The sequence below is a fragment of the Ictalurus furcatus genome, chromosome 25 (genome assembly GCF_023375685.1).
Source record: "Ictalurus furcatus strain D&B chromosome 25, Billie_1.0, whole genome shotgun sequence".
NCBI classification, from domain to species: Eukaryota; Metazoa; Chordata; class Actinopteri; order Siluriformes; family Ictaluridae; genus Ictalurus; species Ictalurus furcatus.
In genome coordinates, this window is record NC_071279.1 from 4,926,381 (window position 1) to 4,953,970 (window position 27,590).

The window sequence follows — 27,590 nt, forward strand, 5'->3', positions numbered from 1 at the left end:
ATGTATAAAGAGAGATTTCACTGGTACACAAAGCAACAACATGGCATGCAGGCATGGCAGTAGTGCCAAAAGGAAAGAGGACAATTCACATGTGTGTGGATTTAACTAAACTAATTGTAAATATGTAGAGAGAACAAAATGTACTACCATCAGTAGAGTCGTCATTCACTCAGTTAAATGCTTCCGGGTTTTTTGGGTTGTTTTTTTTTAAACCAAACAAGGCAAGATCAGGCTTTTGGCAGCTCCAAAGAGAACTGAGGGTTCACAACTTTTGTAGCTCCTTTTGGTAGTGTGTACTTCAGAGTTTTGTGCTATACATTATTTGGCCAAATTTTTGTAAACCCCTGACCATCACACCTATATATGCTTGTTGAACATCCCGTTCCAGATATATTCCCTTTTGCTGCTATAATAATCTCTACTCTTCCGGGAAGGTTTTCCACTACGCTTTGGAGTGTAGCTGTGGGGATTTGCCCATTCAGCCACAAGAGCATTAGTGAGGTCAGGCATTGATGTTGAGTGAGAAAGCTTAGAGTGCAGTAAGTGTTGATTGGGGTTGAAGTCACAGCTCTGTGCAGGCCACTCAAGTGTTTCCGGTCTAACCTTGCCAAACCGTGTCTTTGTGGACCTTCCATTGTGATGGGGGCATTATGATGCTGGAACAGGTTTGGGATCCATAGTTAGACCCTTAAGGGAAATCTGAATGTTGCAGTATACAACATTCCATACAGTTATTTGCCTCCAACTTTTGGCAACAGTTTGGGGAAGGTCTACATATGGGTTTGATGATCAGGTGTCCACATCCACTCACCAGTCACTTTAATAAGAAACACTTGTACAGCTGCACATTTATGCAGTTGGCCAATTAGCCAATCATGTGGCAGCAGCACAATGCATACACTCAAGATACAAGTCAAGAGCTTCAGTTAATGTTCACATCAAACATCAGAATATAGGGAAAAAATCTCTGTGACTTTAACCGGTGAATGGTTGTTGGTTTGAGCTGAAAGGAAGTCTATAGTAACTCAACCAAACACTCTTTTCACCCATCGTGAGCAGAAAAGCATCAAACCTTGAGGTGGATGAACTACAACTGCAGAAGACCCCATCAGGTTCCACTCCTATCAGCCAAGAACAACCTGTGGTGGTGATCATTAACAATGGACCACAGTTTTTATCCTCTGGATTTGCCCACTTTTCCATGTCAACAATGAAGTAGAACATCCAAACAAGAAAAATGTTGAGACCGACCAAAGCGGATCCAGATAGTGTGTTACTGGTCTTCACTCCGTAGTGCATCAGTGCAAATGATGCCCAGATGGCTAAACTCCAGGATATTTGCTAAAAAAAAAATAAAAATTGCTTACACAGAAGAATTTTAACAGTTGACACAGTGCCAAAACTAAGCCAGGCCTGACATCAGGGAAATGTATCTGGGTCAAAATACCCAGTATATGAGGAGTACCTGGGACAATAATTGAGACAGCTAGCACTCCAGTAGTAGGTGTGTAGTTGGGATGCCCATATATGGGATACGAGAAGAAAAGGCACATCTACAAGTGCTTCCAGAGTCAGGGAAAAATACATTTTTGGAGAAAGAACAAATCCTTGAGGAAGGGCTTATCATACCAGAGAGAAGAGTACAGCCAAAGAGACAGGTAGGGTCATACTCTCGGCTAAAAGATAATGATATTTGAGTGAGTCTTCAAAACTAATACCATCAGTGGGTTATTTACTACTGACCTCTGCACTCAAAAGGGTTCTGTAAGGGGCTTGAGGGGAACAGTCTTCATTTACATTTGTGGTACTACATGAACAGAAGGGCTCACCCTTAGGGTCTGCAGGACAAGACATTAAAGTTGGCAGAGGTTGCAGGCTGGACATTTCATGTGTCTTTCTGTGTCCCGATTATTCAGCCATTATGCATACACAGAAACCTTGCTGGTTTTGGCACAGCTGCTTTCATTCAGTTGCAGGCGATTCTTTCGTTTGTGAAATTCCAGTGAAGTGAAGCAAATTAATTAACCCAAGTAAAGACCCATTGGTGCCTGGAGGTTTTAGAGCCTGGTGTGTAGCAGCCATAATGCTGCTGTTGTATTACAATTTGACTTGTGTAAGGTTATGACTGCCAACCTTTCTTTCCCTGAAGACACAGTGAAACAGCTGTTTTCTTCCCTCTTTCAGAGCAGATGGTACGTCACAGGCATTTTATTAGGAGTTAAACAGCTTCAACAATGCATCCGTTTTTAACTGTAAGCTTGGCGTTTTGCAGACAGCATGCACGAATTATAATTAAGAAACCGACCAAAAACACAACAATGTACAAAAATGCACAATTGTTCCCCTTACCATAATTGTAGCTGATCAGCCAAAACATGTCTGATGTCTCCCTGAGTTTTCATTCATATTTTGTACCTCGTGCTGAATCTAGGAGGTGTGCGTAAATAGAACTTTGGTAGGTGATATGCTCAAAATATGAATGGTTAAACATATGAGATTGCTGTTGCTAAGCAACAGCCGAGCAGCGTAAGCTAGTTTTTAGTCATTTAGCTAGTACATGGCTGTTCATCTTTTTGCATAGACAGTATAAAAGAATACTGAAAGTGGAATCAAGGTGGAAATAACATTTTCTTCAGACATGTTGGTAAATTGCACAGGGAAGCCTCAGTAGTACCAAAATGACACTTTATTCTCCAGCATAACTGAACTACCAGAGGGTCCACCATCTTGAGAAACCTTTACACGACTCTCAGACTGTCTGGACCCATCTGTTCTTTTATGATACTACCTCTGATGATATAAATAACAGTGTGTTTATTCAATTCATTTGGATTTAGTGGTTAATCCAAATCAGTAGTGGTAGTTTCTGTGTTTATGTGACTAAGGCTAAGCATTACCATCAGCACCCTGGAGGCGAGAATCTTATGATATTACAGTGTAGGGACAAATCATATTTCTGAAACCAGAGAGAGAGACTGAGACTAAAAAGACGAGAGAGATTAATAAGACTAGAGAGAGAGAGAGAGAGCGCGAGACTAAAAAGACTAGAGAGAGAGAGAGAGAGAGACAGACTAAAAAGACTAGAGAGAGAGTGAGCGAGACTAAAAAGACTAGAGAGAGAGAAAGAGAGACTGAGACTAAAAAGACAAGAGAGAGAGAGAGAGAGAATAAGAGAGAGAGAGTGTGTGTAAAAAGGCTCCTATTACAGCTCAGTGGAGTGTACCTCCTCATCACTACACACTCTGCTCAAATCCCAACATGTCCTAATGGCCAAATGTGCAGTGTTCCTCCCTCGCTGAACGAGCGGGGTCTGAAAGGCAGGATCTGAAGGAGTGGGATCTGAAGGAGCGGGATCTGAAAGGCAGGATCTGAAGGAGCGGGATCTGAAGGAGCGGGATCTGAAAGGCAGGATCTGAAGGAGCGGGATCTGAAAGGCAGGATCTGAAAGGCAGGATCTGAATGAGCGGGATCTGAAGGAGCGGGATCTGAAAGGCGGGATCTGAAAGAGCGGGATCTGAAAGGCGGGATCTGAAAGGCGGGATCTAAAAGGCGGGATCTGAAGGAGCGGGATCTGAAAGGCGGGATCTGAAAGGCAGGATCTGAAAGGAGCGGGATCTGAAGAGGCGGGATCTGAAGAGGCGGGATCTGAAGAGGCGGGATCTGAAAGGCGGGATCTGAAAGGCGGGATCTGAAAGACGGGATCTGAAGGAGCGGGATCTGAAAGGCGGGATCTGAAGGAGCGGGATCTGAAAGGCGGGATCTGAAAGGCGGGATCTGAAGGAGCGGGATCTGAAAGGCGGGATCTGAAAGGTGGGATCTGAAGGAGCGGGATCTGAAAGGCGGGATCTGAAAGGCGGGATCTGAAGGAGCGGGATCTGAAAGGCGGGATCTGAAGGAGCGGGATCTGAAAGGCGGGATCTGAAAGGTGGGATCTGAAGGAGCGGGATCTGAAAGGCGGGATCTGAAAGGCGGGATCTGAAAGGCGGGATCTGAAGGAGCAGGATCTGAAAGGCAGAATCTTATGCAGCCATTAATCGAGGGCACTGTTTGAGTAGAGTGAGTCAGAGCTACACTACTGAAGAAAGTCCCTCTTGGCTCAGTGCATGAACAGCTGTGCTGGTGTTAATCTGCTGCCCTCATGTGTGTGCGTTTTCACGAATGGTGAAGCCAAGAAACTGGACTACGAACCTGACTATTAAAGAAATGGTCTGGTGTAAAAAAAAAACATCATCATATTTACACAGTTATCCCCCTTGCTCAAATATAATCAAATATCAGTCATGCCTAATATGCACCTAAAACCAAATCCAGTTCATAAGTGATGTCATGCAGACAAGCTAATGGTACTGCTAATTTACTGGCCTGGGGAGTAACAGAATACATGTAATCCGGATACAAAAACAAACAAACAAACAAACAAACGTAAATAATCCATTAGCCTACAGTTAGGTCCAAAAACTAAGTAAATTAGACTGCAGGTTTATTGGGATTACATTTTTTTTTTCATTTAAAACCAAAGGAATTAAACTTTTGCGGGGATCCAGAATGTGGCTAAAACGGTCGACCAAAAATATTCATTTGCGAGTGATTTTTTTGCTGAGATTGCCACTGGTGACAATATAAACTTACACGTTAGGATTAAAAAATTTGCATGTAATGTCTTTTTAATTGCGTGTTCTGTGAGGAGTGGCCCTTCACATCATTTGTTGTGTTGACGTAATAAAATGAGACGCTGGGAAAAACCCCCAAAAAAGTGTTTCACAATTCAAATTCAAATCATCCAGAGCACCAAAATACGCACAGGGAAAGAGAGGGTCAGCTTTCCGCCTCAGAAAGACATGTCAAAACGAAAAAATATCAGACTTCTGCAAACAATCCTCGTCTCTGTCGAGCACCAACACTGATGGCACACCTGCTAATCAAAAAGCAGGCTCCAGATGTGCAGGCATATGAGAGAGAGAGAGAGAGAACGACGGAGACTCGGAGGATCGTCTTTCCGTGTCAATCAACGAATGCCCAAGTAGAAGTGCAGAAAGGCAATTTTAAGACTTCTTTTTTTATTCCAAAGCGGGCAGAGAGAAACAGCCGGGAGAACGGATTTCATTACTGGAACGAACCATCTCAAGAAAGAGACCGTCAGTACGTTTACATGGACAACAATAATCCGATATTAACCCAATTAAGACGATACTCTGATTAAGAAACTAGCATGTAAACAGCGCTTACTGATGACCTTAATCCGACTAAAGTCATACTCGAAGTAAACACAAATCACATTAAGACGTGTGGAGTATTCCTGTTTTAGTCGCATTATCGACGTGTATTACAGATGTGTAAACACCTTAATCACACTATTAACATCGTGTGGGAGTTTTCACCGCATTGTGCGACAGGACACATTTCTTAAACTGTCTTAATCGGGTTAATATCAGATTATTGTTGTCCATGTAAACGTAATGAATGACAGAGACTCTGCATGTGCTTTGAGCAGAATGCATCTAGTTGAGATATCGCTTGTCCTACCAATTTTGAACCAGAGTCCTACCAGAGTGAACATGGCTTTTCAGCTCAAAATGGGATAAAATCAAAAAAGTACGCAATTAAACCTTGGACAACTTGATCGGGATCAGCACAGAGGGCCCATCACTTGAACAGTTTGATCCGGAACCATGTGTCAAACGCTGGCTTTCTGCAAAACAGAGGAGGAAGAGGAGGAACAGCAGGATGAGGAGGAGGCCAAACTACACTCAGTGGCCAAGTGATGCTGACATACAGAAATTATGGTCAGTGACACTGGCTCAGATTCTGTGGAAAGAGCAATTCTTTGCGACTGTATATAGTTCTCAAGTTAGAAAAGACGTTCAGTTCCCACATTAAGTGAACTTGGATGAAAATGCTGACGCTGTAAAAGGCGGCCAGACGTACACACATCACAGGATGACTGAAAGTAAGTGTTAAAAAATTTTTTAAACGCAAGTTCATTCTTATGTGGTGCTTAAAAAAAATCATTTGGCACCTGTTTTATTTTTCTTCTTCTTCTTCTTCTTCTTCTTCTTCTTCTTCTTCTAGGAGTCAACGGCTCATTAATAGATTAATTTCTTCTGGAGCCCTGCTTTTGACACGACACGATATAGACAGCTGCATGATTATAGTTCTGGTTCACTCTTACCAGTTCAAATCCAAACAAATCCAAACATTGAACATGTTTTTAAGCTCTAAAATAAGCTGTAAATAAATGTATCTTAGATCATATTGCTTTTGTCTTGACTTTATTTACATATGTAACCCTGAAGTAACCCAAAACTAATCAGATTACATTCTTTTCCTATTGTGATACTTGGATTATGTTACTGATGACATTTTTTATGAAGTAATTTGTAACTGTAACTGAATACATTTTTAAAGTAACCCTCCTAACCCTGCTAATTTACCACATGGGGCTGCAAATGAACGTAACCTCTGGAGTTGCAGAGCTAACGTAACAATGCACTGAAAAAAAACAGTGAAATTTGGCTAAAGCAAAAATAACGTGCGTGTGTGGCCTGGGGAAAAGCCTTCACATTGGGAGAAGTTGGACATTTTTCATTATTAACTGAATATGCTTCTCTGCTGCATGTATCTCAAGCAGATAACCACTTGCTGAAAAATATTTATCACCAAGTGAGCTGCTGCCTTTATAACACTATGCGAAAATGGAGATAATTCACAAGTCTATCAGGAGAGGCATGACCAGAATTCCAATGATGATGATGAAGAATATGTGAGAGGTCATTTGTTTATTGGGAAAATACAGAGACACCTAACTTTTGCCTGATACAAGCTGTTCTGAATCAGTGAAGCCAGACTGTAGGTATTCAGGCGTGTGTTCTAGGTATTTTGCAGGTGAAAGTATAGGGGCAATATGGCGAAACATTCGTGCTCCGAGTCCTCCCACTCAATAAACATGATAGAAAACCAAATACAAGTATGCAGCGAAGTAAGGTGATTAGTCATTTTAAAACCAGGCCGAAATCTCTCCATACTGCAGCTCACACAGACTGAACACCAACTCACTGGTAGTTCAGTTAAGCATGATTGCTCTAATGCACTTTAAAGGCCAAATTACAAAGCCATCTGCTGCGCTCCATTTCTTTCAAAAAAAGCACATTCCTTCCAAAAAAAGAAAAGAAAAAAGGGCAAAACCCACAGTCCCACTAACAAGAATTAAATCAATCTGGATCAAAACTATTTTTAGAAGTTGTATAATGGCAAGCGGAGGGTATCGGGCTGCTCAGTTCTGACCTCTGGTGCCAAAACTTCAGCAAAGCCACTGATTAGTGCAGTGGAGAAGAACAGGCATAAGAAATCGAAGAAACGTTATTTATTACAAAATTATAAAAGATTTACACATTAATATAAAATGATAAAAGGTTAGCAGAGATGATGACTATTATTATTATCATTATTTTTATTATTTTGTTTATATTTTTTTTTCCACATTTCATTTCCAAGCTTCCTGAACAATAAAAAAATAAATTTTTACACATTGTTTGTAATTACTCATGAACGGTGATGAACCTCATTTTTTCCCCCTGAGCAGTCTCGCTTTTTTGGAACAACAGTATCATCTGATCTGATTCCTCCTATTCCTGAGCCACTTGAACGTTCCCTCCATAAGTGGCATTCGGCTTCCAGACACGAAAGTCATTTTTAACACATTTTACTCAAAGTTCACTTAGAATGGAAGTCTGACGGCAGTTGTTGAGTTCCATGAATAAACATTTAAAATGTGGGACTATAGAACACAAACTCGAAACAAAAAGCTACGCTAACAATAAAGGTCTTATGATGAGACGGACATGAGAGAAAGTCTTACCTAAGCAGTTCTTATGAAGTTTTATCAAACTTTCCAACACTGCAGCAATGCGACGTCATTCTGCTAATTCGGGCTTTAGGTTTTGTGGTGTACCATCAGAACTACATCGGGAACACACATGACCACAAATTCTTTCCTCTGGAAAAGTAGCGCCATCTCTGCAAGGATGACTTGTACAGATTTAGAGCGTGATGTGTGCACACCTTTGGTCGCAGAATGTGTATGATATTTGCTTTATATAAAGGTGTACTGATGGAATGCGAAGCCCATTAGACTTCCATTTAAAGTGTGTAAAAATGAAGTTAATACAGGGCAACTTATCAAAATTATTATTGCCTGTGGTTATCCCACATAGGTTATAGATAGAGAAAATGTCCCACCGAAATGTGACATCTTCCACAGATAAATCACAGCGTAGCTCTGTGTACGGTTAATAATAAATTAACAAAATTCCTGATTTTGTTAATTAATTTATTTATAGGTGCATCTTCAGTCCCAACAGGACTGAAGATGCACCTTGTTCATACTTTTTCAAAAAGAAAGGCTCTTAGTCTGAAAGCAGTGCATTCTGGGACGTGGCTCAAGAGCAGGAGGAGTAGGACACAAACTGATGTCATTAGCGCTATAAGGAATTCTGGCCCAGGAACAGGTCTTACTTCAAGAAATCAGTGAGGTACAGTGTTCACCAGTGAGGACTTCCTGCCCTGAGGCACGGCTCTCTCGTGTTTACAATCAGCTTCTGTTTTAACTTAAAACACAAATAACCTCAGCGGCCTCAGTTGCGTCCCAGTGCTCACTGCTCACCGCTACTGACCCACTGGATCATCACCACGCTGTGTGCAACCACACTGAGGTCAGAGTTCAGACTCAAAAGGTCAGAAGTCAGAGCTTCTGGAGGAAGCGGAGCACCAGGTCTCTGAGGGCAGTGCGCAGTGGCTCGTTGTTGTCACAGACGATGTGCGTTGCATCTTCCTCCAGCTGGATGAGTGCGTCCTCAGCCTGCAGGTGCAGGATGTGACCGTCTACAGTCTCCTCCACCTTCACCTCGGAGATTCCGCTCTGAGCACAAGCAAGACGAATAAAGCACAGTGAGAGGTGGAAGCTCAGGCACAACAACAACAGCAATATGCAAATTAAAATATAGCAGATATAAATACATCTGGAGAAAAAAAAATTGACAAAAATCCCAGCTTAACAAAAAAACCTGAAAAAAGTCTGCAAGTTGCATTGCAAATTATGAAAAACGCCACAGCAAAAACCAAACACTCTTGTCTGGAACAATCACAAAAAACTCCAATGCAATAATGAATTGTGTTGTATTGTAATGAATACAATACTTTATCATTTCCACCAATGTAAAAAAATAAATGAATAAAAATCACCTGGGGAACCCTGAACCATGAACTCAGCCCTTTCTTCTAGTCCCTTCTATTCTTGCTTCAATCACAAAACAGCATGTTAGCAGCACTGAGGTCAAGACTCGAGCTCAGACACTATAAACTCTTTTGAACCAGTTTAATTGCTCTGATGTGAGATGGTATATTGCATTGTCCAGACTCTGTGGATTTCTCCATGCGGTATACTATTCCACCCTACTATATACTAGTACTATTATGCTAGTATACTGTGTTTTACAGAAACTGACTAAACTTTACCAAGTAAACTGAAAAACAGAAAAAGTTCCATGCATTAGGGCTCTCACAAGTTCAAGTGGATTTATTATCATTTCAGCCATATACAGCTGGTACAGTACACAGTGAAACGAAACAACGTTCCTCCAGGACCATGGTGCTACATAAAACAACACACTAACCACATGAGATGACACAGAACTAAATAAGACGTACACATTTCTACATAAAGTGCATGTGCAAACGTGTACAAACACCACAGGACAGTACAGTACTACTAAACCAGGACAATGGGCACAGTAAGTGACAGTGTAGCGCCGAAGAGTGCACAGATTTTTCACAGTTAAACCCAATACAGTCAAACTCTCCGAACTCTTTATTGATTTCTGATATGCAATCTTCAGCAGCATCGTCCTAGTTCTCCCTCTGACAGACACACACACACAGCTAATCCTGCCAGCTTTCTATCACATTAGCATATCGATCGCACTCTAATGAAACTGAAGGCGAGTGTGCTGCAGTATTTTCTGCAGTGATGTTAAAGGCTGGCCATGTGACCCGACTAAAGAGGACTCACTGCGCGTTTAATTAGCTGGTGATTGAAGACGTGCTGTACGTTTTAGTGCTCACTACGCATCTTTTAGGTCTCAGGAGGACTTCAGAGCGCTTTCTTTCCCACGACTCTTGGCTGTGCAGCCTGAGAGGGCAGCCTTATATACACACACACACAAAAGAATAACCTATATAACGTAGACCAGGCCTAGATCCCACTTTATCCCAGATAAAACCAAGTTCACAAGCTTTCTCTCTACACTTAATCCTACACATACCACAGTAAAAGATCAGCTCATCTGCTTGGGCTCTTGCTGGTTCACCTTTATAGGATGGTGAACGTTTTTTTTTTTTTTTTTTTTTTGGAGGGGGGTTGGTTAGATGCCAAAGTGAGGTGTTTGCATTGCTCATTTGCATTTTTTTTTTGCCTTGCAGCATTCAGTTTCACCCAACCAATCAGTGTTTATTTTTCTGAAAACAGTTTTCTCAAGTGTGCTAGATCTGGTGCGGAATTATTTCTGTGGGTCTTTTGTAAATTGTTTATCATTCACTACTGAAACCTGTTCCACAGTTCTGTCGAATTCTCCATTCTGATTGGTCAGAAGGTGTTGATTCATTTTCTATAAACAGCAGCTCTGGCAATAGTGCTCGCTGCAGGATACATCACAGGTTTATATTAACACATTCGCATTAATACACATTTCATTTCTATAAGTTACTTACACATGGTGGACACAGATGTATTATTATTATTTTTTAATGGGTGTAATTGTTGATGGTGAAGTTTTCTGTGAGGAGATTTTTGGAATGAGTCTCCAGTGTCAGCACTTAGTAGCAGTCAGAAGTAAAGTTGTACGGGTTTCGGACATGGGAAAGTCTTAAGGGTTTCCGAGTTTCCCGGTACCGTGTCAAGCTGCATTTTCTTGTCTTATTAACTTCAAGAGCAAAAAACAGAGGCTGGTGAGGGAGTGTCTGCTATAACGTACTGTAATTAACTTTTTTTTTTGTTTTGCAAACACTCCACAACATTAAACAATAAAAATAAGTTTGTAATGACACCCACATTTGGCACAATCTCGAAAGCAGTTAGAATTTCCAATCTTCTTTAATGCAGCCCATGAAAAATAATCAGCAGCGTTCTCTCAGTCCACACAGATGGTGTTATAGCTACTCTCTTTCCATTTTAATCTGTGTGTGCTCCACCTCTCTGCCTCAATTTAGAGTGCCATCAGGGGTCTAATTCTCAAATCCCGCAGCCTTTCTCCTGCCTAAAGAGTCTCTCTCTCTCTCTCTCTTTCTCTCACACACATACACACAAGAAAATTGATCATAGCTTTCTCATGTCTTACGTCACTACTTTTCACTCTGGATCATTTAAAGTTGGTAATGGAACAGAAATGAAGCGCCTCTCGTGCACACCGTGTTCGCTAACGCTCTCTATATTGCACACACGAGACCCTGATACTATTAGAAGGGGACGGCTTCATCCATCATCCTCCATCTCTCCCCTCTTAATGGGGATTTAACAGGAACGCAGATGGGATTACACTGCACTAATTCCCTGCCTCTATGGAAGTGCACGGCCCCGAGACCATCAAACGACATGATAAAATGCTACTGCAATAATAAGAAGCTTCATTAAATGTAGCACTTTCCATTCATTTCCTGTATCAAATTAAACAGTGAGGCACTCTAATTGGAATTCTTTGACGAAGCCAAATTTTCAGACACACTGGCTCTAGACTTGAAAATCAACTCTCATGACTAATTATTTATTTGCTTAGTTGTATGGCTGTCTGGGAAAACCCATAGTATGTCGCTGGGACTAACTTCTAGAAAAACAGCCAAATATGATGAAAAATTGAGTTTTGACCAAAACGGAGTTTTTCCCACCACTACTTTGGCATCTCTAGTTTAAGAAAACATTAATATCCTTTACCAATCAACATGGAAATGATTTTATTTGCGTTATTTTATAACCTTGCCTTGGCTGCTTATAAAGATCATATTGGGCAAGGAGTAAGGTCATTTGCAGGTTATTCCATGTTCGTCTTTTGTTAGCAACGAGCGAGTCAGCTAACTGAGGTGAGCGATGTACATTTTCCTCATCAAGCAGCAAACAGTATAGTCTGTGTTATAGATTTAACGTGCAAATATGTCTGTATGTTGATTGATCCATTGAGCCATGTTGATTGATGTTGATTATCACTCCATATACTGGGAATGAACTCATAGTTAAGAAGACTACCCAAAGTTGACAGGGAGGAATTTCAAGTTGAGGGGGGCGTTTTCTTTGGATTTTCCTGGTTGGAGGCTGGGAATAACAGGTTGTGTCCTCAGTCTGGCTAAACATTTCTAAAACCTTGCTAGATACAGTCGTGTGAAAAAATAAGTACAGCCCATAAAAATTGTTGGCTTTTTTGACATATTTGGACAAGCAAAATTTTGATCCTCTTAATAAAGTTGATGCACTCTATCAAATGACACACAAAATCAACATTTTTTAGTAATTTTCACAAATGAACAAAAAATAAGATCAGTCACGTGGAAAAGGTAAGTACACCCCTACATTTCTCATACCATCAAATCCATAATATTAGAATCAGGTGTTCAATATGAATATTTGAATCCCACTGAAATGTTGTGGAGGGATTTGAAACAGGCAATACATGCAAGAAAACCCTCAAACTTCTTACAACTGAAAGAATATTGCATGGAAGAGTGGTAAAAAATTCCAGCAAGCCAATGTCAGAGACTGGTGGACAATTATGCACAATACCTACAAGAGGTTATTTCTGCTAAAGCGGGCAATACTAGCTTCTGAGGACAAGGGTGTACTTTTTCCACAGAAGAATATCACTATCTATTGGTATTTCTGTTGAATAAATTATTTAAAAAGCTCATTTTCCCTGTGGTTTTGTTCAAGTATATCAACTTCATTAATAGGCACCGTTTCAAAGATGATCAAATGTTTGCTTGTCCAAATATGTAAAAAAAACACCCAAAACAACAACAACAAAAAAAACAATTTCCATGGGGTGTACTTATTTTTTTCACATGACTGTAGTTATGAAAATGTATTTGGCCCATGCCCAGCTCTCTCCCACCTTGTGCAGTGATGCGAGGAAAGCTTCCAGAGGCACAGCTCCACTCAGCAGGGGCTTTGGGCTCGACAGCTCAGGAACCTCCTCCATCAGCCTCTTCCTCTTTTTACTGGGAGCCACAGGAGCAGGCTTGGGCACCAGCTACACACACACACACACACACACAGGAGAAATGCTGCTATTCTTCCCAAGAAGGAGCAAGACCTTGAGTTTGTAAGTACTTGAAGGATTAAGTGAGTACCTAAGAGGTTGTAAGTACTTGCACTACTGAGTATGTACTAAGAATTTGTAAGTACTTCAGTATGTTAATTCAACTGGTCAGTTCCTGTCTAAAGATAATCACAGGCATTTAAATAGTTTAAGAGGCTGTGTAAATTTCATATTGATTAGTAATCACCACATGTTCACAACAACAGATGCTCTAAATGAGACCAGAAAATATTTTTAGGAAAGCATGTCATAGCAGATGGAATCATGATAGGAAGAAATAGACCGAAGAAGAAGAAAGCAATGGATGTGGAACTAAAAGTCACATCAGGCAGTGTTGTTCACAGTCTGTCCATCGCTCTCTCTGACACACACACACACACACACTTTCCAGTTTCGGTTTTCAGACAGTTGCACTGAAGCACTTAGACTGAAACGTGATAAGCCAGTGAAGTGTTCATTATCCCTCTTTTTTTTTTTTTGACAACTTTTAAAAATCAGTCTTTCACATGAAACTGCAGCTAGTTTTTTTTAGTTGCCCATAGAATATTTTTTTAAGTGACTGAGATTATCGCTTATTAGATTAGCACTTATTAGCACAGATTAGCACTTATCCTTCTGAAGTTTATCATTGATCACTGTTGCGCACAAACCTGGAGGACGTGCTTGTTGTCCTTCGATTGCAGGACTGCTGACACGTTTGCCACGGAGATGCCAGGTTTAATCTCAGAAGGTACAAGAGTTTTGGCAAGCTGAAAGCAGAAAGACAGAGGATTTAGTTACTGAATGTGTTCCAGCTTGTTTCTCATCTTTCAACGTTGCATTGAAATCAAGCTTCTGCTTATCACAGCTTCTCTCACTCGTGTATTTTAAAAGAATTAAACTATTATATGAAATGATTTGTGACAGTGACTAAAAACCAACTGGACTTTTCACTCGGAAAAAAAAACCCCCATCCTTTAATCAACCCATACATCTCGATTCCTCCATATGAAATCCCTCTACAAGGACGGTCGCTGTGCCCATGTGTTTCACATAGATGCCTTCAAAAGATGCTTTCCAACATGGCTACGAGGCTGTTCAGACCTGTTTCTTTTGAAACCTCCCCTCAGGTGTGTGGTAAGCATTTCAGAAAGATTAAATCTTCCTTATAAATTACGTATGCAATTAATCAAACATTAAGATCATTTCCAAACAAACTTCTTCCTGTATTGTTCAAATTCTCGACCTCTGTCACATGCCTTTTCCCAGGAGTCCACATGTAAATGCTTATTTGTTTTGATAGCAACATGTACGTACGTGCAGATTCATTTCTCTGTAATTCCCAGAGTAATGTAACACCAGTACAGTCACACACACATCTAGAAACACTTATTAGTAAGGGTGTAACAATCAGATGATTTGGATCGATGTATCCAAATCCAGCTAACAATCATAAAATCGATTACAAGTCGATAACTCTTGATTATAATTGATTTTAAATCGATTCGCGATCATAACTTGATTATTATCAATTACATGTGATTAGAAATCAATTATTATTATCAAAGACCGACACGCAACTGGTAAGTAAAAAAAAAAAAATCTTTCACATATTGATCAGAGGCTACTAAATTTAATCACTGAATCTTTCCCGAGCAGATTCAGTGGTCATCAAACATCAAATCGTTTCCCTATGAACTAAAATCGTATTGTATTGTGTAGAAGCCCGAGGTTTGCACTTCTCTTTATTAGATGATATGAAAGTTACGCAAGCCACTTGTTCATATGAGCTACCTGATATTGTTTTGATGTGATTCATTTAATTGAATTTGGCATAAAGCTATGTGATTAAATGAATTTGGCATAAGGCTGGATGGGTGGAATGTTTTTTTAGTTTCATAAATAAAGACACACACACTGACCTCGGGCAGAAGCTGGACACGTTCATACGTGCGGTGGAAGGGCAGATTGAGAACGAAGCATCGGCTGTAGGGCAGAGGTGGAGGCTGCAGCTCCAACATCAGATCAGACCGGTGTGACTGAGAGGGAGGAGGCTGAGTGTACTGCTCAGGACACACCACATGAAGTGGCTAACAATCAATCACACACACACACACACACACACACACACACACAGCCAGAAATTTAAACAAAAAAAAAGGCAAGATAAGAAAATATACACACTATTACAGAACCCCAGTTTCAATGGGTCAGTAGTGATCTGGAGCCCAATGTAACCTCGAGGTTTGATTTTGCTCTCACAAGCACAGACACAGAGCATATGGCAAGGGGATCACAGTGTGCACCTGAACTTCCTTCAGAAGTTTGGAAACCTGGTGGAAGTTGAGGCGTGTGTCGATGGGGCAGTACACACACTTCATGGCTAGCGGCTGGTAGGGAGCCAAAGCGTCCAGGTAGGAGAAATCAGGCTCTGCACAGAATGGCACAAAAAGCTCAGATTAAACTATATTAAAAAAAAAAAAAAAAAAACCACATACACACACACACAAACATACATACATTATATATATATATATATATACACACACACACACACACACATACATACATTCATAAATATATATGAAGTGTAACTTTCATATATTCTAGCTTCATTACACATAAAGTGAAATATTTCAAGCCTTTTTTTTGTGTTTTAATCCTTATAAAGTATTTATAATACAGAAATTTTGACCTGAGAAGAGCTCTATTCAGCTAATTAACTCAGTAGATGAACAATACAAGGAAATAATCCTTGCTCCCCGTCTGAGTGCTCCCCATTGGGCGTAATTAAACTCGGACTTTCCATGTCGTTGTTTGAAAATCTAATTTTGCAGGAACACAAACATGGTCCATCAGTGTACACGTTCGAATTTAAATTGGACACAGCAAACATAGATGTGCATGGTTTTATTATGAGGGATTCCAGTGACTTGCGGTTAGCTCAGAAGTCTCTCGTGACGTCAAGACATTAGCAGAGACCAGCATTATCAAAACTAACATGTTAAATTCATGAATATCGAGATGCATGCTTTGGATGGACACTACTGTCAGCCAGTGGGCATGCTAGTTAAACAACGGTGTGATTTAAAAGCTTTCTATCAGTCATTCAGAGGTCAGCTGCTATGGGTTGATAGAGAAGTATGCCCACATTCCATAGATAGGAAAAAGTATTAAAGTAGGTAGGAACCAGTAGGTCAAATACTTGCATAAATATGAACTCCTAATTCTTATTCAGCTCATTATTCTTTTATGTATATTCCCTTGTTTTTGCATGCTAAATGTAAATCAATACACTGGATTCAGATTGTAATGCAGGACACAAATCTTTGCATGCCTAAATTTCCACTGCTGCAGAAGTGTGTATGCATTAGTGTGTGTGCGCTGACCAGTGAAGATAATTGTGTTGAGACTGGATTTGCCCCACAGCTCCATGAAGTGCACGACATCCCCGAACCGCAGTGATGGATGCCCCGTAAACACCACGCACGGCTGTCTGAAATCACTGCTGAACTCGCCGTGGATGCTCGGGTAATGCTTCAGTTTGTTGGTCTGGATCAGCTGTGCATGTGTAAATGAGGAAAATAATGCATGATTCTTATTTATTTATTTATTTATTTAAAGCCACAATGTGAAGAAGAGTCTGTTACATTTTTATACTGGGACTCTATATTGGCTGTATTCTTGTACATGTATATCTTATACAGTGGCATAGTAAGTGTGTGTGTCCAGTCTCTTCATAAAATGAGATTATATCTAGTCAAAATAGATTATATCTAATCAAAAGTTTGTGGACACTTGACTGAAATGATTTTTTATCACAACATAATTCCATTTGTTCCATACCATAGTTCCATTTGCGTTACCCCCGAGAGGGGGGGTGGGGAGTAAAAATAAAGAATGAGTGTGTATAAACATTTGACTGGTAGTGTACATGAAAAGCTGGGAAATATACATCATTTACAGGTACCACTCAGTGATTTGTACCTCTGATTCCCAGTGTATAAATATGTACATTTACAGATGTGGATATGCAGATTTACCTCAGCATGTGGGAAAGGAGGTTCAGGGAGGTAAGCCTTGGACTGCTTAGTCTGACACAGCCTTGAGAAAACAGAGATAAAGAGACAGAAAAACAAGTAAGTAAGTAAGTAAATAAATAAAAAGACAGCCTGTCCTTTTAGGCCCTCATACACTTCCATCCAAACTGATTCCTGACCCTCCTGGGCTGGACGTCCAAATGAATCAAATTGCATTTCCCATAGCAAGAAGAAAGCCTTGTTCCTAAAGCAAGCCATTTCTAAATAGTGAAATTATTTTATTGTCTGAGTGTTGGAGAAATTAAGGTATTACGGTATATAACTGACGGGTGAATGTAGAAAATATAATGATTTCGTTTCAGCACGGTGGAGCTGTTTATGCATAATCACTATATACGGGCTTGTAATAAGAGACAAGTTAGGGTTAGGGTGTGGAAAGAGTGTGGAAAACAAGTGTCAAATTTAATTGATTCCATTTTCAAAATCTCAAATCAAGTATTCAATAAAATTTCCAGTCGAAATCAATAAAAAGTGGAAATCAATTTAAAAAGTGTGCCTTCACGTATGACATCTTGCAGTTTACTACCCGCCGTCTCGTTTGATAGACAGCTAAGGCCCTCCTACTGTTCTGAAATACTTATGAAGGCTCTGGGATTTTTCATTCAGTTCATTTTGGTCAGCTCTCAGAAGCGGTTCTGTTGAAGTAGAACAAGCCGATTAGTTCATAGGTAATAAACCTGCTGTTGGGACTATATACAGATTTTAATCACGTGTTCTTGTTTGTGAACTCAGAAAGACTAATACATTTCCACAGCACGTAGTTACTAAACAATGCAGGTCATGGCAGATGCCATTATCCAGAGCGACTTAGATTCATCTCATTTATACATCTGAGCAATTGAGGGTTAAGGGCCTTGCTCAAGGGCCCAACAGTGGCAGCTTGGCAGTGCTGGGGCTTAAAGGCTCTGATCAGTAAGCCAGAACCTTTAACCACTGAGCCGCCACTGCCCAGGTATTTAGCAGGTACATTAGTCTCAATACTAAAGAAGCAAAATGTTGGACACAGAACATTTCTGCTGATCGACAGAATTTAGGGATGAGCTGTTTTCTTTGTCGTCTGACCTGCAAGATCAACTCTGGATCTAATAAAGTTAATAGGACAATAATTAGACGGCGTACCACTCTGAAAAAATCTGAGAGAACTCCAGCGAGCTGTTGGCCACAGGTGAGATGAAGTAAAAGGGTGTGTTTCCCAGGTTAGCAGAGTCCATGAACTGGTAGAGGCACTCCAGCAGGTCATAAATCACACCAGAGGAGTAACACGGAACCAAAACGTTCCCTCCAGCTCGGACTGTCATGGCTGAGAAAGAAAGAAAGAAAGAAAGAAAGAAAGAAAGAAAGAAAGTAAGTTCAACACAACGAACACTTCAAGTGGTTTCCCCAAATTGAAATTACCCCTGTACTATATTGAAAACACGTTATTTGATGTTTTAATTTGTGAACTGAATTTATTTTTGAAAATACACACTCATTTCAAATCTGATGACTGCAACACACTCCAAAAAAGTTGGGACAGTCGACTGTTTACCACTGTGTAACACCACCTTTTCTTTTAAAGTGCGATATGAGGTTTCACAAGTACACAAAACTCTATGCTACAGCAGTGTACATAAATAACTGCAGTACACTGAGCATTTGAGGTCTTATTGGTTTCCCCTAAATGCTTGAAACACTAAGCAAAACATTTTTCATGTCCGGTTTATATTCAGAACTACATCATTGTTAATAAACAGCCGCTGAATAGAATACGACATGTAAATGACGATAACGTATCCCTAGACTGCAGCAAACACAGCAAACACAGCAAACACACAAAGTGTGTGAGCGGTCTTTGCTCAACTGACCCAGGTTGCTGCAGAATTCTCCTAGCATGCCATCTGGGTTGGCTGTGGGGATCTGGGTCAGGCCAGTTAGGATCAAAACGTCACTGTTCTTCAGAGAGCTCTGGTCCATAGGCTGCATAAAACACAACATGATTTAGTTGAAACAAAACCCTACTGCTGCTCTGCCAGCCCAGACTGCCCTATCAGCAGAAAACGACGCTAATGATACGCCACAACTTTTTAGTGTAAAGTAAAACGCTGACCTGAGGGTGTGTGGTGAGCAAGGACGAGCCGGAGACATAAGACACTTTCTCATAGTGAGACTGGATGATCCAGTTTGAACTGCCCAGGGAATAGCCGGAGCTCAGAGGGGTGACCTGCACTGCACCAAACAACTCCTAATGTCAGGGAGGAAGGAGAAATGAGAGAAGAGAAACACAAAACAAAAATACTCAATATTCATTTACCAGTTATTTATTAGCAGTCATTTCGTTTTTATCTACTACTTCTTAACATGTTGGAACAGGTTAGTTTACACGTTATCATTTGAAAACATCAGAAACAGCCTTGTTTACATTGCACATTATATAAGGAATTGGTGAAATGCTGCAATAGGAAAACTATCAACGACAGAGTCATGTGATGCAGCCACCCTGAAGTTGATTCTTTTCCAATGTGCACCTTTTGATTGAATGCACTAGAGTCCATAATAACAGATCATGTGTTTTGTGACACTGCTCTCATAACTTGTTAAGAAAAACTAAATATCATGTCATTTCCTGTGTACCGTGAAAAGCATGGCGATGTGATCGGTTTTAACCATGTTGTCCATACTTTATGTCAATAAATGTCAAATAAACCAGACGAGAGTATGTGTAAAAGAGATGATGATGATGATGATAAACAGTTGTGATGAAGTGGTATTGATACGAGATGTAGTGACATACCACTTTCTGTGAGTAGCCCACCAGCTGCACTTTACTTAGCGCGGAGTTCACTTCCTGTATGCTGTAGCACTTCTTCCACGACCACACTTCCACTGCATCCTTCAAAGGCCCAGGCAACATCCTAAACACACACACACACACACACAGCATAAAACATCATTAAAAACAGTAGGAGTACTGTACACGGGTGAATTTCTTTCATCATGCATATTTATAAATGATGTAGAGATGTCATCGAACATTGGAATAATTTACTTGACATTAAAACAATAACCCATTTAATATTTTAGACAGTGTTTTAATGAGTTCAAATTTTAGATTCATTTATACTTTAAAACCCCACCACTTTCATACCTTTGTATGTCCTTGTTCTTCCAGCAGGTGGCAGTCTGAGCCTTTGGAACTCTTTCCATGAAATTAACCAGCTCCTCCATCAGCAGTCTAAACACCAAGAAACACCATAAACGTGTCAAAGCAGCAACATCCAAACACCGTCCCTATTTACCATATTTCACAGGACAGTAGTATGGAGTGCGGAGTATTACGCCGCTTACAAATGTCGTGTGTTCACCGTGTTTACGAACAGTCTGAAGTCTCGCAAAATAAGAACAAATATTACACTTTGTGATACAATAACTGTTTTTCAGTACAGCAGAGATGATTACATTTCAGCTTGAGGTCGATGCAAAGTGTAATTACACTGTAATATTAATAATGCACAGTCTACACAGAAATTCAAACTGAAGCTCTTGACTTGCAGATGCATGATTTTTTTTTTTTTTTTTTTTGCATTGTGCTGCCACAAGATGATCGACGGGTGGGATTTGGTTTGTTTGATTTGTTTAATACTAGATCATTTTCTAAACGATCGAACGCCTTTGTGTCACGTTCTCAGTGTGTCCGTTCCCTTGTTCTTTCATGTTCCTGCACTTGATACTCTCTGACATTGTGGAACAGAGGAATTCTGACTTTGTACGCTATGTGTACCAGAAAGCAGGAAATCCTGCCTCATCTTATTTTAGTCCAGGAAACATCTGGAAGGCCTGACTCCATGGTGACAACTCCAGTGTTTCCAGAGTCGTGTAGTTAGACAGGAATCGCTATCAAATTCGAGTTGTTTATTAAAAACGAGCTGTGAATGAGATGTAGTGAACGTTACCTGCCGATCTGGAAGGTGGGCTCAGTGGCGTAGACGGTGCCTGAGAAGCTGGTGTGCTCAGTGATGTACGGCAGAGCCATCATGCAGTGGTAGTTAGAAATCAGGATGACGTCGATAGTTGACAGGTCGAGCAGCTCTCTCTGGGGGGGAAGAAAAAAACCCAACCACTCAGAACCATGAAACGGCACACTCAACTTATAAGACGTTTCCCAAATGTGGAACAATAACAATTTGAGTCTTGAGTTCTTCATTTTTAAGATCAAAAATAGGAAACACACTATTAATATTAGTTATCATGTTATATATTGTTATAAATATAGTGTTCTATTATAAAACCATGCTTGCTAAATGTAGCAAGGGATAGTTTTTATTTTGTTTGTTTGTTTTTTGCTCTCTAATGGGTATAAATGGTAAATGGTCTGCACTTATATAGCGCTTTTTTCCAAAGCGCTTTACACTGTGTCTCATTCACCCATTCACACACACTCACACTCACACACCAATGGTAGCAGAGCTGCCATGCAAGGCGCTAACTTGCCATCGGGAGTAACTTGGGGTTCAGTGCCTTGCCTAAGGACACTTCGGCATGTGGAGTCATGTTGTGCCGGGAATTGAACCGCCAACCCTACGATTAGTGCACAACCTGCTCTACCACCTGAGCCACAGCCGCCCAAATAGGGTATAGTGATTTACAGAACAGTAACTGTTTGTTGAAGTGAACAGAATTTTTTGCTCTATTTGGCTGGATTAGTTTCACATGGAGAGGAGGCTAATTATTATTACTGACGTATGTTCAGGATTTTAGTCCCTTGAGATCCATCAAGTCAGTATTTTTTTTTTTTTTTTTTTTTTACAGACTGTGCTGCAAACATCACACTGTCTGTACCCTACTATAAAAGGACCTGTAGTAATAACCTCAGGTAATATGACCACTGACCACTTTATTAAGAACACCTGCCCTTTCATCTAATCAGCCAATCATCTGGCAGAAGCACAATGCACACACCGGTCAAGAACTTTAGCTAATGTTCACATCAACGTGGAAAAATTGTAATCTCAGTGACTGCAGAGTACGCATTTGAGTATTTCAGAAAAAATATCCTCTAGAGTTTACACAAAATGGCGCGAAAAACAAAACCACCCCTGAGGAATTTGACATGAACTAAAATAACCACTCTTTACAACCGTGGTGAGCAGAAAAGCATCTCAGATTGTGCAGGTGTACAAGTGTTCCTAATAAAGTGGATAGTGGGTGTATAGCTTGTCCGAACACACATGCTAAAAAAAAATATCCTGGGGGTACGGAGACATTAACATACTCTTGTCTCTTGCTGAAATAAAAGTCCTGCCAGAGTTTTAAAAGCAGAAAAATTTTATATATGACTTTGTTGGAAAAACACTGCTTCTAGAGGCAAGTCACTGAGCTCCTAATACAGGTATAGCCTTATACAGGTTATGGAGCTGTATTATTAATGAAAGTACAACTTGCACAGCCTCAAGCCCAAGCACTTATAATAAAGGACTAAGTGATCAGTTTGCATTAAAGATGTGTGTGAGGTGTGTGTAGCGTGCAGGGAACTTTTGGTCGGATGACTGTGTGTACATCATGAAGGTCATTTATTACAGAGATTGCTTAATCCGTGAAAATTGTTCATAATTAAAAACAACAGATATCCTCTAGCAGATTTAGTCACCTGACGTACCCGGTCTGAACAGTACTGAATCGTACTGACTTACTTTCAGGGAAACACAGTTCTGCAACATGTGCTCGGTGTTGTGTAATGACTTACTACTAACGATGGACTTAAAGACCTGAGAGAGGAATTTAGATGCTAATTATCTACACTACTGGTCAAAAGTTTGTGAATATTCAACAAATATTTCTCAGGATGTTAAAAACCTTTTGATCTGAAGGTGTATGATTAAATGTGTGAAATCGGTGTTGTAGACAAAAATATAATCATGCCAGCGTATTCATTTCTTTCATTAGAAACCTAACATTTTATTTACAAAAAAATATTTATTTAAACGGACGACTCGAGCAAAATATTCGGAAAAGCAGCCGATAAGAGTCTGGCGTAGGTGTGAACTCCTTTAATACTGTTTAAAAATCATCTCAGGGAAATTCCTCAAGAAATCGGGTGAGAAAACACCAAGAATACATTTCTGAAAATTCAAGACAAAAAGTGCGTCTAATTTGAAGATGCTGAAATATTAAATTATTTTGATTTATTTTGGATTTTTTATCACAACATAATTCCCATAGTTCCATTTGTGTTACTCCAGAGTTTTGATGACTTTAATATTATTCTAAAATGTGGAAAATAATAATAAAGAATGAGTGTGTGTAAACTTTTGATGGGTAATGTAGTGCCTAATTATACAGTAATATCATTACCATCACTATTTCTCATTAGTTATATTACTAATATTATCTTACTGATCTCCAGCAGACTTAACACGTACCTCAGGAAGACAAAACTCTGGCTCCGAGTCCACAAATACACGACCGGCACACTCCTTTAGCTCCTGTAACACGGAGCAGATAGAGCATGTAGAGAATATGTACGGTCTTAATTCAAATTCTTTTTTTACATGCTACTATCTTTACATATATATATTACAGCAGTAATTTAGAAACCATCCAAAAAATGCTCACTTTCTCAAGGTTCACTGTTCCATCCTTGGAGGCCCATCCTGGGAGTTTTGACAGTCTTGGACTGAAATATGGTAACAAAAACTAACCATAAATGTCTCTCATAGGCTTTCTGAAGACATGTTGGAGTGTAAAGTTTGTGTACACACACCACCACCACCACTACGTATTGTATCATAAGAATCCACCTTCATGTTCATCACAACTAAAAAAATGCTCATCATCTTCCGATTCATTTAATGCTTTCATTAATATTTGAACACTAAACATGTCCTGAGTAATTATATGCATTTATATCCAGAACACATATTCCACACACATATGTTATCCTTTAAATGGCTTACATGTTTCAAGGAATATTTTTTTCATTGCTATGGAACAATAGAAATAGGAAAATTGCAACAGCGCCAAAATTACTCGTAGAACCATTTGAGAAATTGCATGTATTGACCTTAACCATATACACACACACGACACTATTGGCACATTATTAACTGCCAGTTAATATTTATAGTACCCTATACTTATACTATTAAAATTCAATCATATCACCTACAGCAGTTAGATAGACAGATGAGGAACTAGGTTTCAAAACAACCTGAGACCACGGTTCTGGATTAGTCCAGCTCTATCGTGATTGTTTTAACCCTATGAATGCAAAATGTACAGTGCAGGAAACTACAGGAACTGTTTAAACACACACTAACACCATTTTTATCCCTGTGTAGAATGTAAATGATGTCCAGTATAAGGAAGAGTGTTGTATAACTGACCTGTGCACCAGAGGCAGAGGGAGGAAATACAGAGCAGAGGTGGTGTCCAGCCCGCAGTCCAACATGATGGTGGTACATTTAAACTTGAGAACATTGCAAGGCAACGTCGGGTGACCAGACAAACAGTACTAGAATAACAGAAAAGAAAAAGCTGAATGTGTGTCTAGAAGAAAATTGGTTAAGTTTTGAATCTGGTTCCTTTCAAGGGTTCTTCCTCATGACTTCTCGGGGAGTTTTCCCTTGCCACCGTCACCTCTGGCTTACTCACTAGGGATAAATCTAAAGCTGTATCTGGATTTCTGTAAAACTGCTTCGTGACAATGCCCACTGTTAAAAGCACTACATAAATAAAATATCATAGAAGAAGCAAGAGAATTAGGAAGAACATTAGATTATTCTTTGAATGTTATGCAATGAATAATGTAAGAAATCTGATAACCAGGTAGAGTAGACAGAAATAATAAAGTTTATATAAAACCTTTTATACTTTTAAAATGCAGCTCAAAGTGCTTTACAGTGTGAGGTACCCAAAAAAAAATCATAAATAAAGAAACAAAAAGGTAACCAAAATAAATGATTAAATAGGTAAATAACAACAACAACAACAACAACATCAATATGAAATATATAGCACCAAAGAAAAAAGAAGAAAAGATTTTATTTAAAAAAATACAATTAATTAAAATATAAAAGTAATGTTGACATGTCAGTAAAAATAAGGCAAATAAAACCCAGTTGAAAAGCTAAAGTGAATTTTTCAATCAGTGATAGATGGAACCTGCTGAATGTTTAATGGGTTCACCACTCTGCCGGAAAAAAACCCCAATAGAAACCATCACATACATTCTAATGGTTTCCACTACAAATACCATTACAAAGCATCTGTTAACCATTAAAACCATTACCAGATATCAAATGTGTTCTATTAGTCCTTAATGGTATCCACTAGACATAACATACCACCAACAGAAATGACCAGTACCAGACCCACACAGACCATTACAGTTTCCATTAAAACCAAAACAATTCCCATTAAAACCATTACAAATTCTATGAGGGTTTCTATTGTGTTTCTTTCTCAGCAGTACAAAACTTATTTTTAACGTTTCATACATGGAATAAGGAAAAGGGCAGCACTAGATGATCTTAATTGTGCTTTGCCATTAAGAGACTTCTAAACTAGTAATAAAAGTGTACAGTCTAAAGGAAACATGCAGCCAGTGGAATGATGCTAAAACTGGTGTATAATCTGCCTTTCTAATCTCTAACACACAACCAGCTCATATTTCCTATCATAGTTCAACTTGGCTCACTCTAAACTGAACGGCTTTGGGCTGCGTCCCAATTTGTTCGCCATAGTGCTCTAGGTAAATTATAGAAGTCATTTCTTTACACCTTGTCTAGTGGACATAAAGAGTCAATATTGACACATTTGAGATTCAGCCATGACAACATTAGCTCTGTTAGCATTTTAAGGCATGTTTTAGGACTACCTGTTCTATTTTAACCTCACAAACGCATTCGAGAGGTGTTTGATAAATAAAGAACATTCATTTTTAAACTCACCAATTTCATATCTGATACAGTGTGATGTAATTTGATCAGTTCGTACTAGCGAGACTGTGCGAAACCGCTAACAGTTTAGTTTAGCTCGGCTCAGGTCTTCTTCGCGTGTAATTCCGCCGGTTTTGAAAGCGCCACCTGCTGGCCAGGCGGAGTACTGCGATTTAAAAAGAAAATCTCCACCCAGTTTAAACAGGATAAAGAGAATTACTACAACGCCTAATAGGATTTGGGGATTTGGGGGAGGTTTAGATTAGTGCAGTTCAAACGGGATGTTTTTCTTCCACACAGAAAGATAAGCACAAGTTCCTGACGCCCCTTTGTATAGGTTATTTGTAGGAATGAAAATGAAAGCGACTAGTCAGTACAGTGAAGAATAGGGAAAATATTTTCTTTAAAAAAATTAAACAATGAAGCATTGACATGCACAAAAAGGATGTTATCTGATATATAATTTGACATTAATAAATATAAATGTATATATATATGGATGTGGATATGAGATGAGGATGAGCCGGTGCAGTGAGAGGATCTACCCACTCGCACCTGTTGACCGGATTCCGGATTTTCCAGGTTAAAATGTAAAATGGCGACAAACCGGAAATGAAACAGGTGGACGTTCTCAACCCTGACGGTTTACTCCGGTGATTTGCTTTTGTGTGAAGAAAGTGGAGTTTGTTTTCTTTTTCCTGCCGGATAAACCCGCAAACAGAGGCAGTAAGTCAGCGCTGTGAGCTCTGCTCCTCTTCACACGCAGTGGGGTTGTTTTTATAAACTCTGCTTGGACGGGAATGAGAAACTCCGCATAAACAAGCGGAGCGACTTTCTTCACCACACGGTAACGTCACTTTAGATATGATCTCTGAGCTGAACACGGTGTCGGGACACAAACACCACAAGACTGAAGTGTGTCATGCAAAGTGTTCAGACTTTAGGTTTTGTATATAAGGAAGTCCCGTGCTTACATTTGAACCCTTACAGTGTTGTCTGTGTCTGTGTGTGTGTGTGTGTGTGACAGTGGTGTCTCTGTGTGTGAGACAGTGGTGTGTGTGTGTGTGAGACAGTGGTGTGTGTGTGAGACAGTGGTGTGTGTGTGTGAGACAGTGGTGTGTGTGTGTGTGACAGTGGTGTGTGTGTGTGTGTGTGTGTGTGTGTGTGACAGTGTTGTGTGTGTGTGTGTGTGTGTGTGTGTGTGACAGTGTTGTGTGTGTGTGTGTGTGTGTGTGTGTGACAGTGTT

General features: G+C 39.8%; 2 protein-coding genes across 2 annotated transcripts in view; one reads left to right on the plus strand and one right to left on the minus strand.

Moving 5' to 3' along the window:
• Positions 1–7,345: 7,345 nt before the first annotated feature.
• Positions 7,346–26,577, minus strand: ints9 (integrator complex subunit 9). Its single transcript, XM_053614455.1, has 17 exons — positions 26,356–26,577; positions 24,790–24,917; positions 24,020–24,080; positions 23,827–23,889; positions 21,361–21,500; positions 20,556–20,642; positions 20,202–20,322; positions 19,518–19,652; positions 19,276–19,387; positions 18,551–18,731; positions 17,375–17,435; positions 16,721–16,892; positions 15,638–15,762; positions 15,254–15,421; positions 14,003–14,101; positions 13,146–13,283; positions 7,346–8,914 (listed from the first exon to the last, which is right to left on the minus strand). The coding sequence occupies exons 1-17, from the start codon at positions 26,362–26,364 to the stop codon at positions 8,738–8,740; spliced, it is 1,977 nt and encodes a 658-aa protein (XP_053470430.1). The 5' UTR covers positions 26,365–26,577; the 3' UTR covers positions 7,346–8,737.
• Positions 26,512–27,590, plus strand: part of kif13bb (kinesin family member 13Bb) — a 51,981-nt gene continuing 50,902 nt past the window's right edge. Inside the window, exon 1 of the mRNA XM_053614454.1 lies at positions 26,512–27,190. The gene's annotated coding sequence lies outside the window, so the exon portion shown is untranslated. The remainder of the gene's footprint in view (positions 27,191–27,590) is intronic.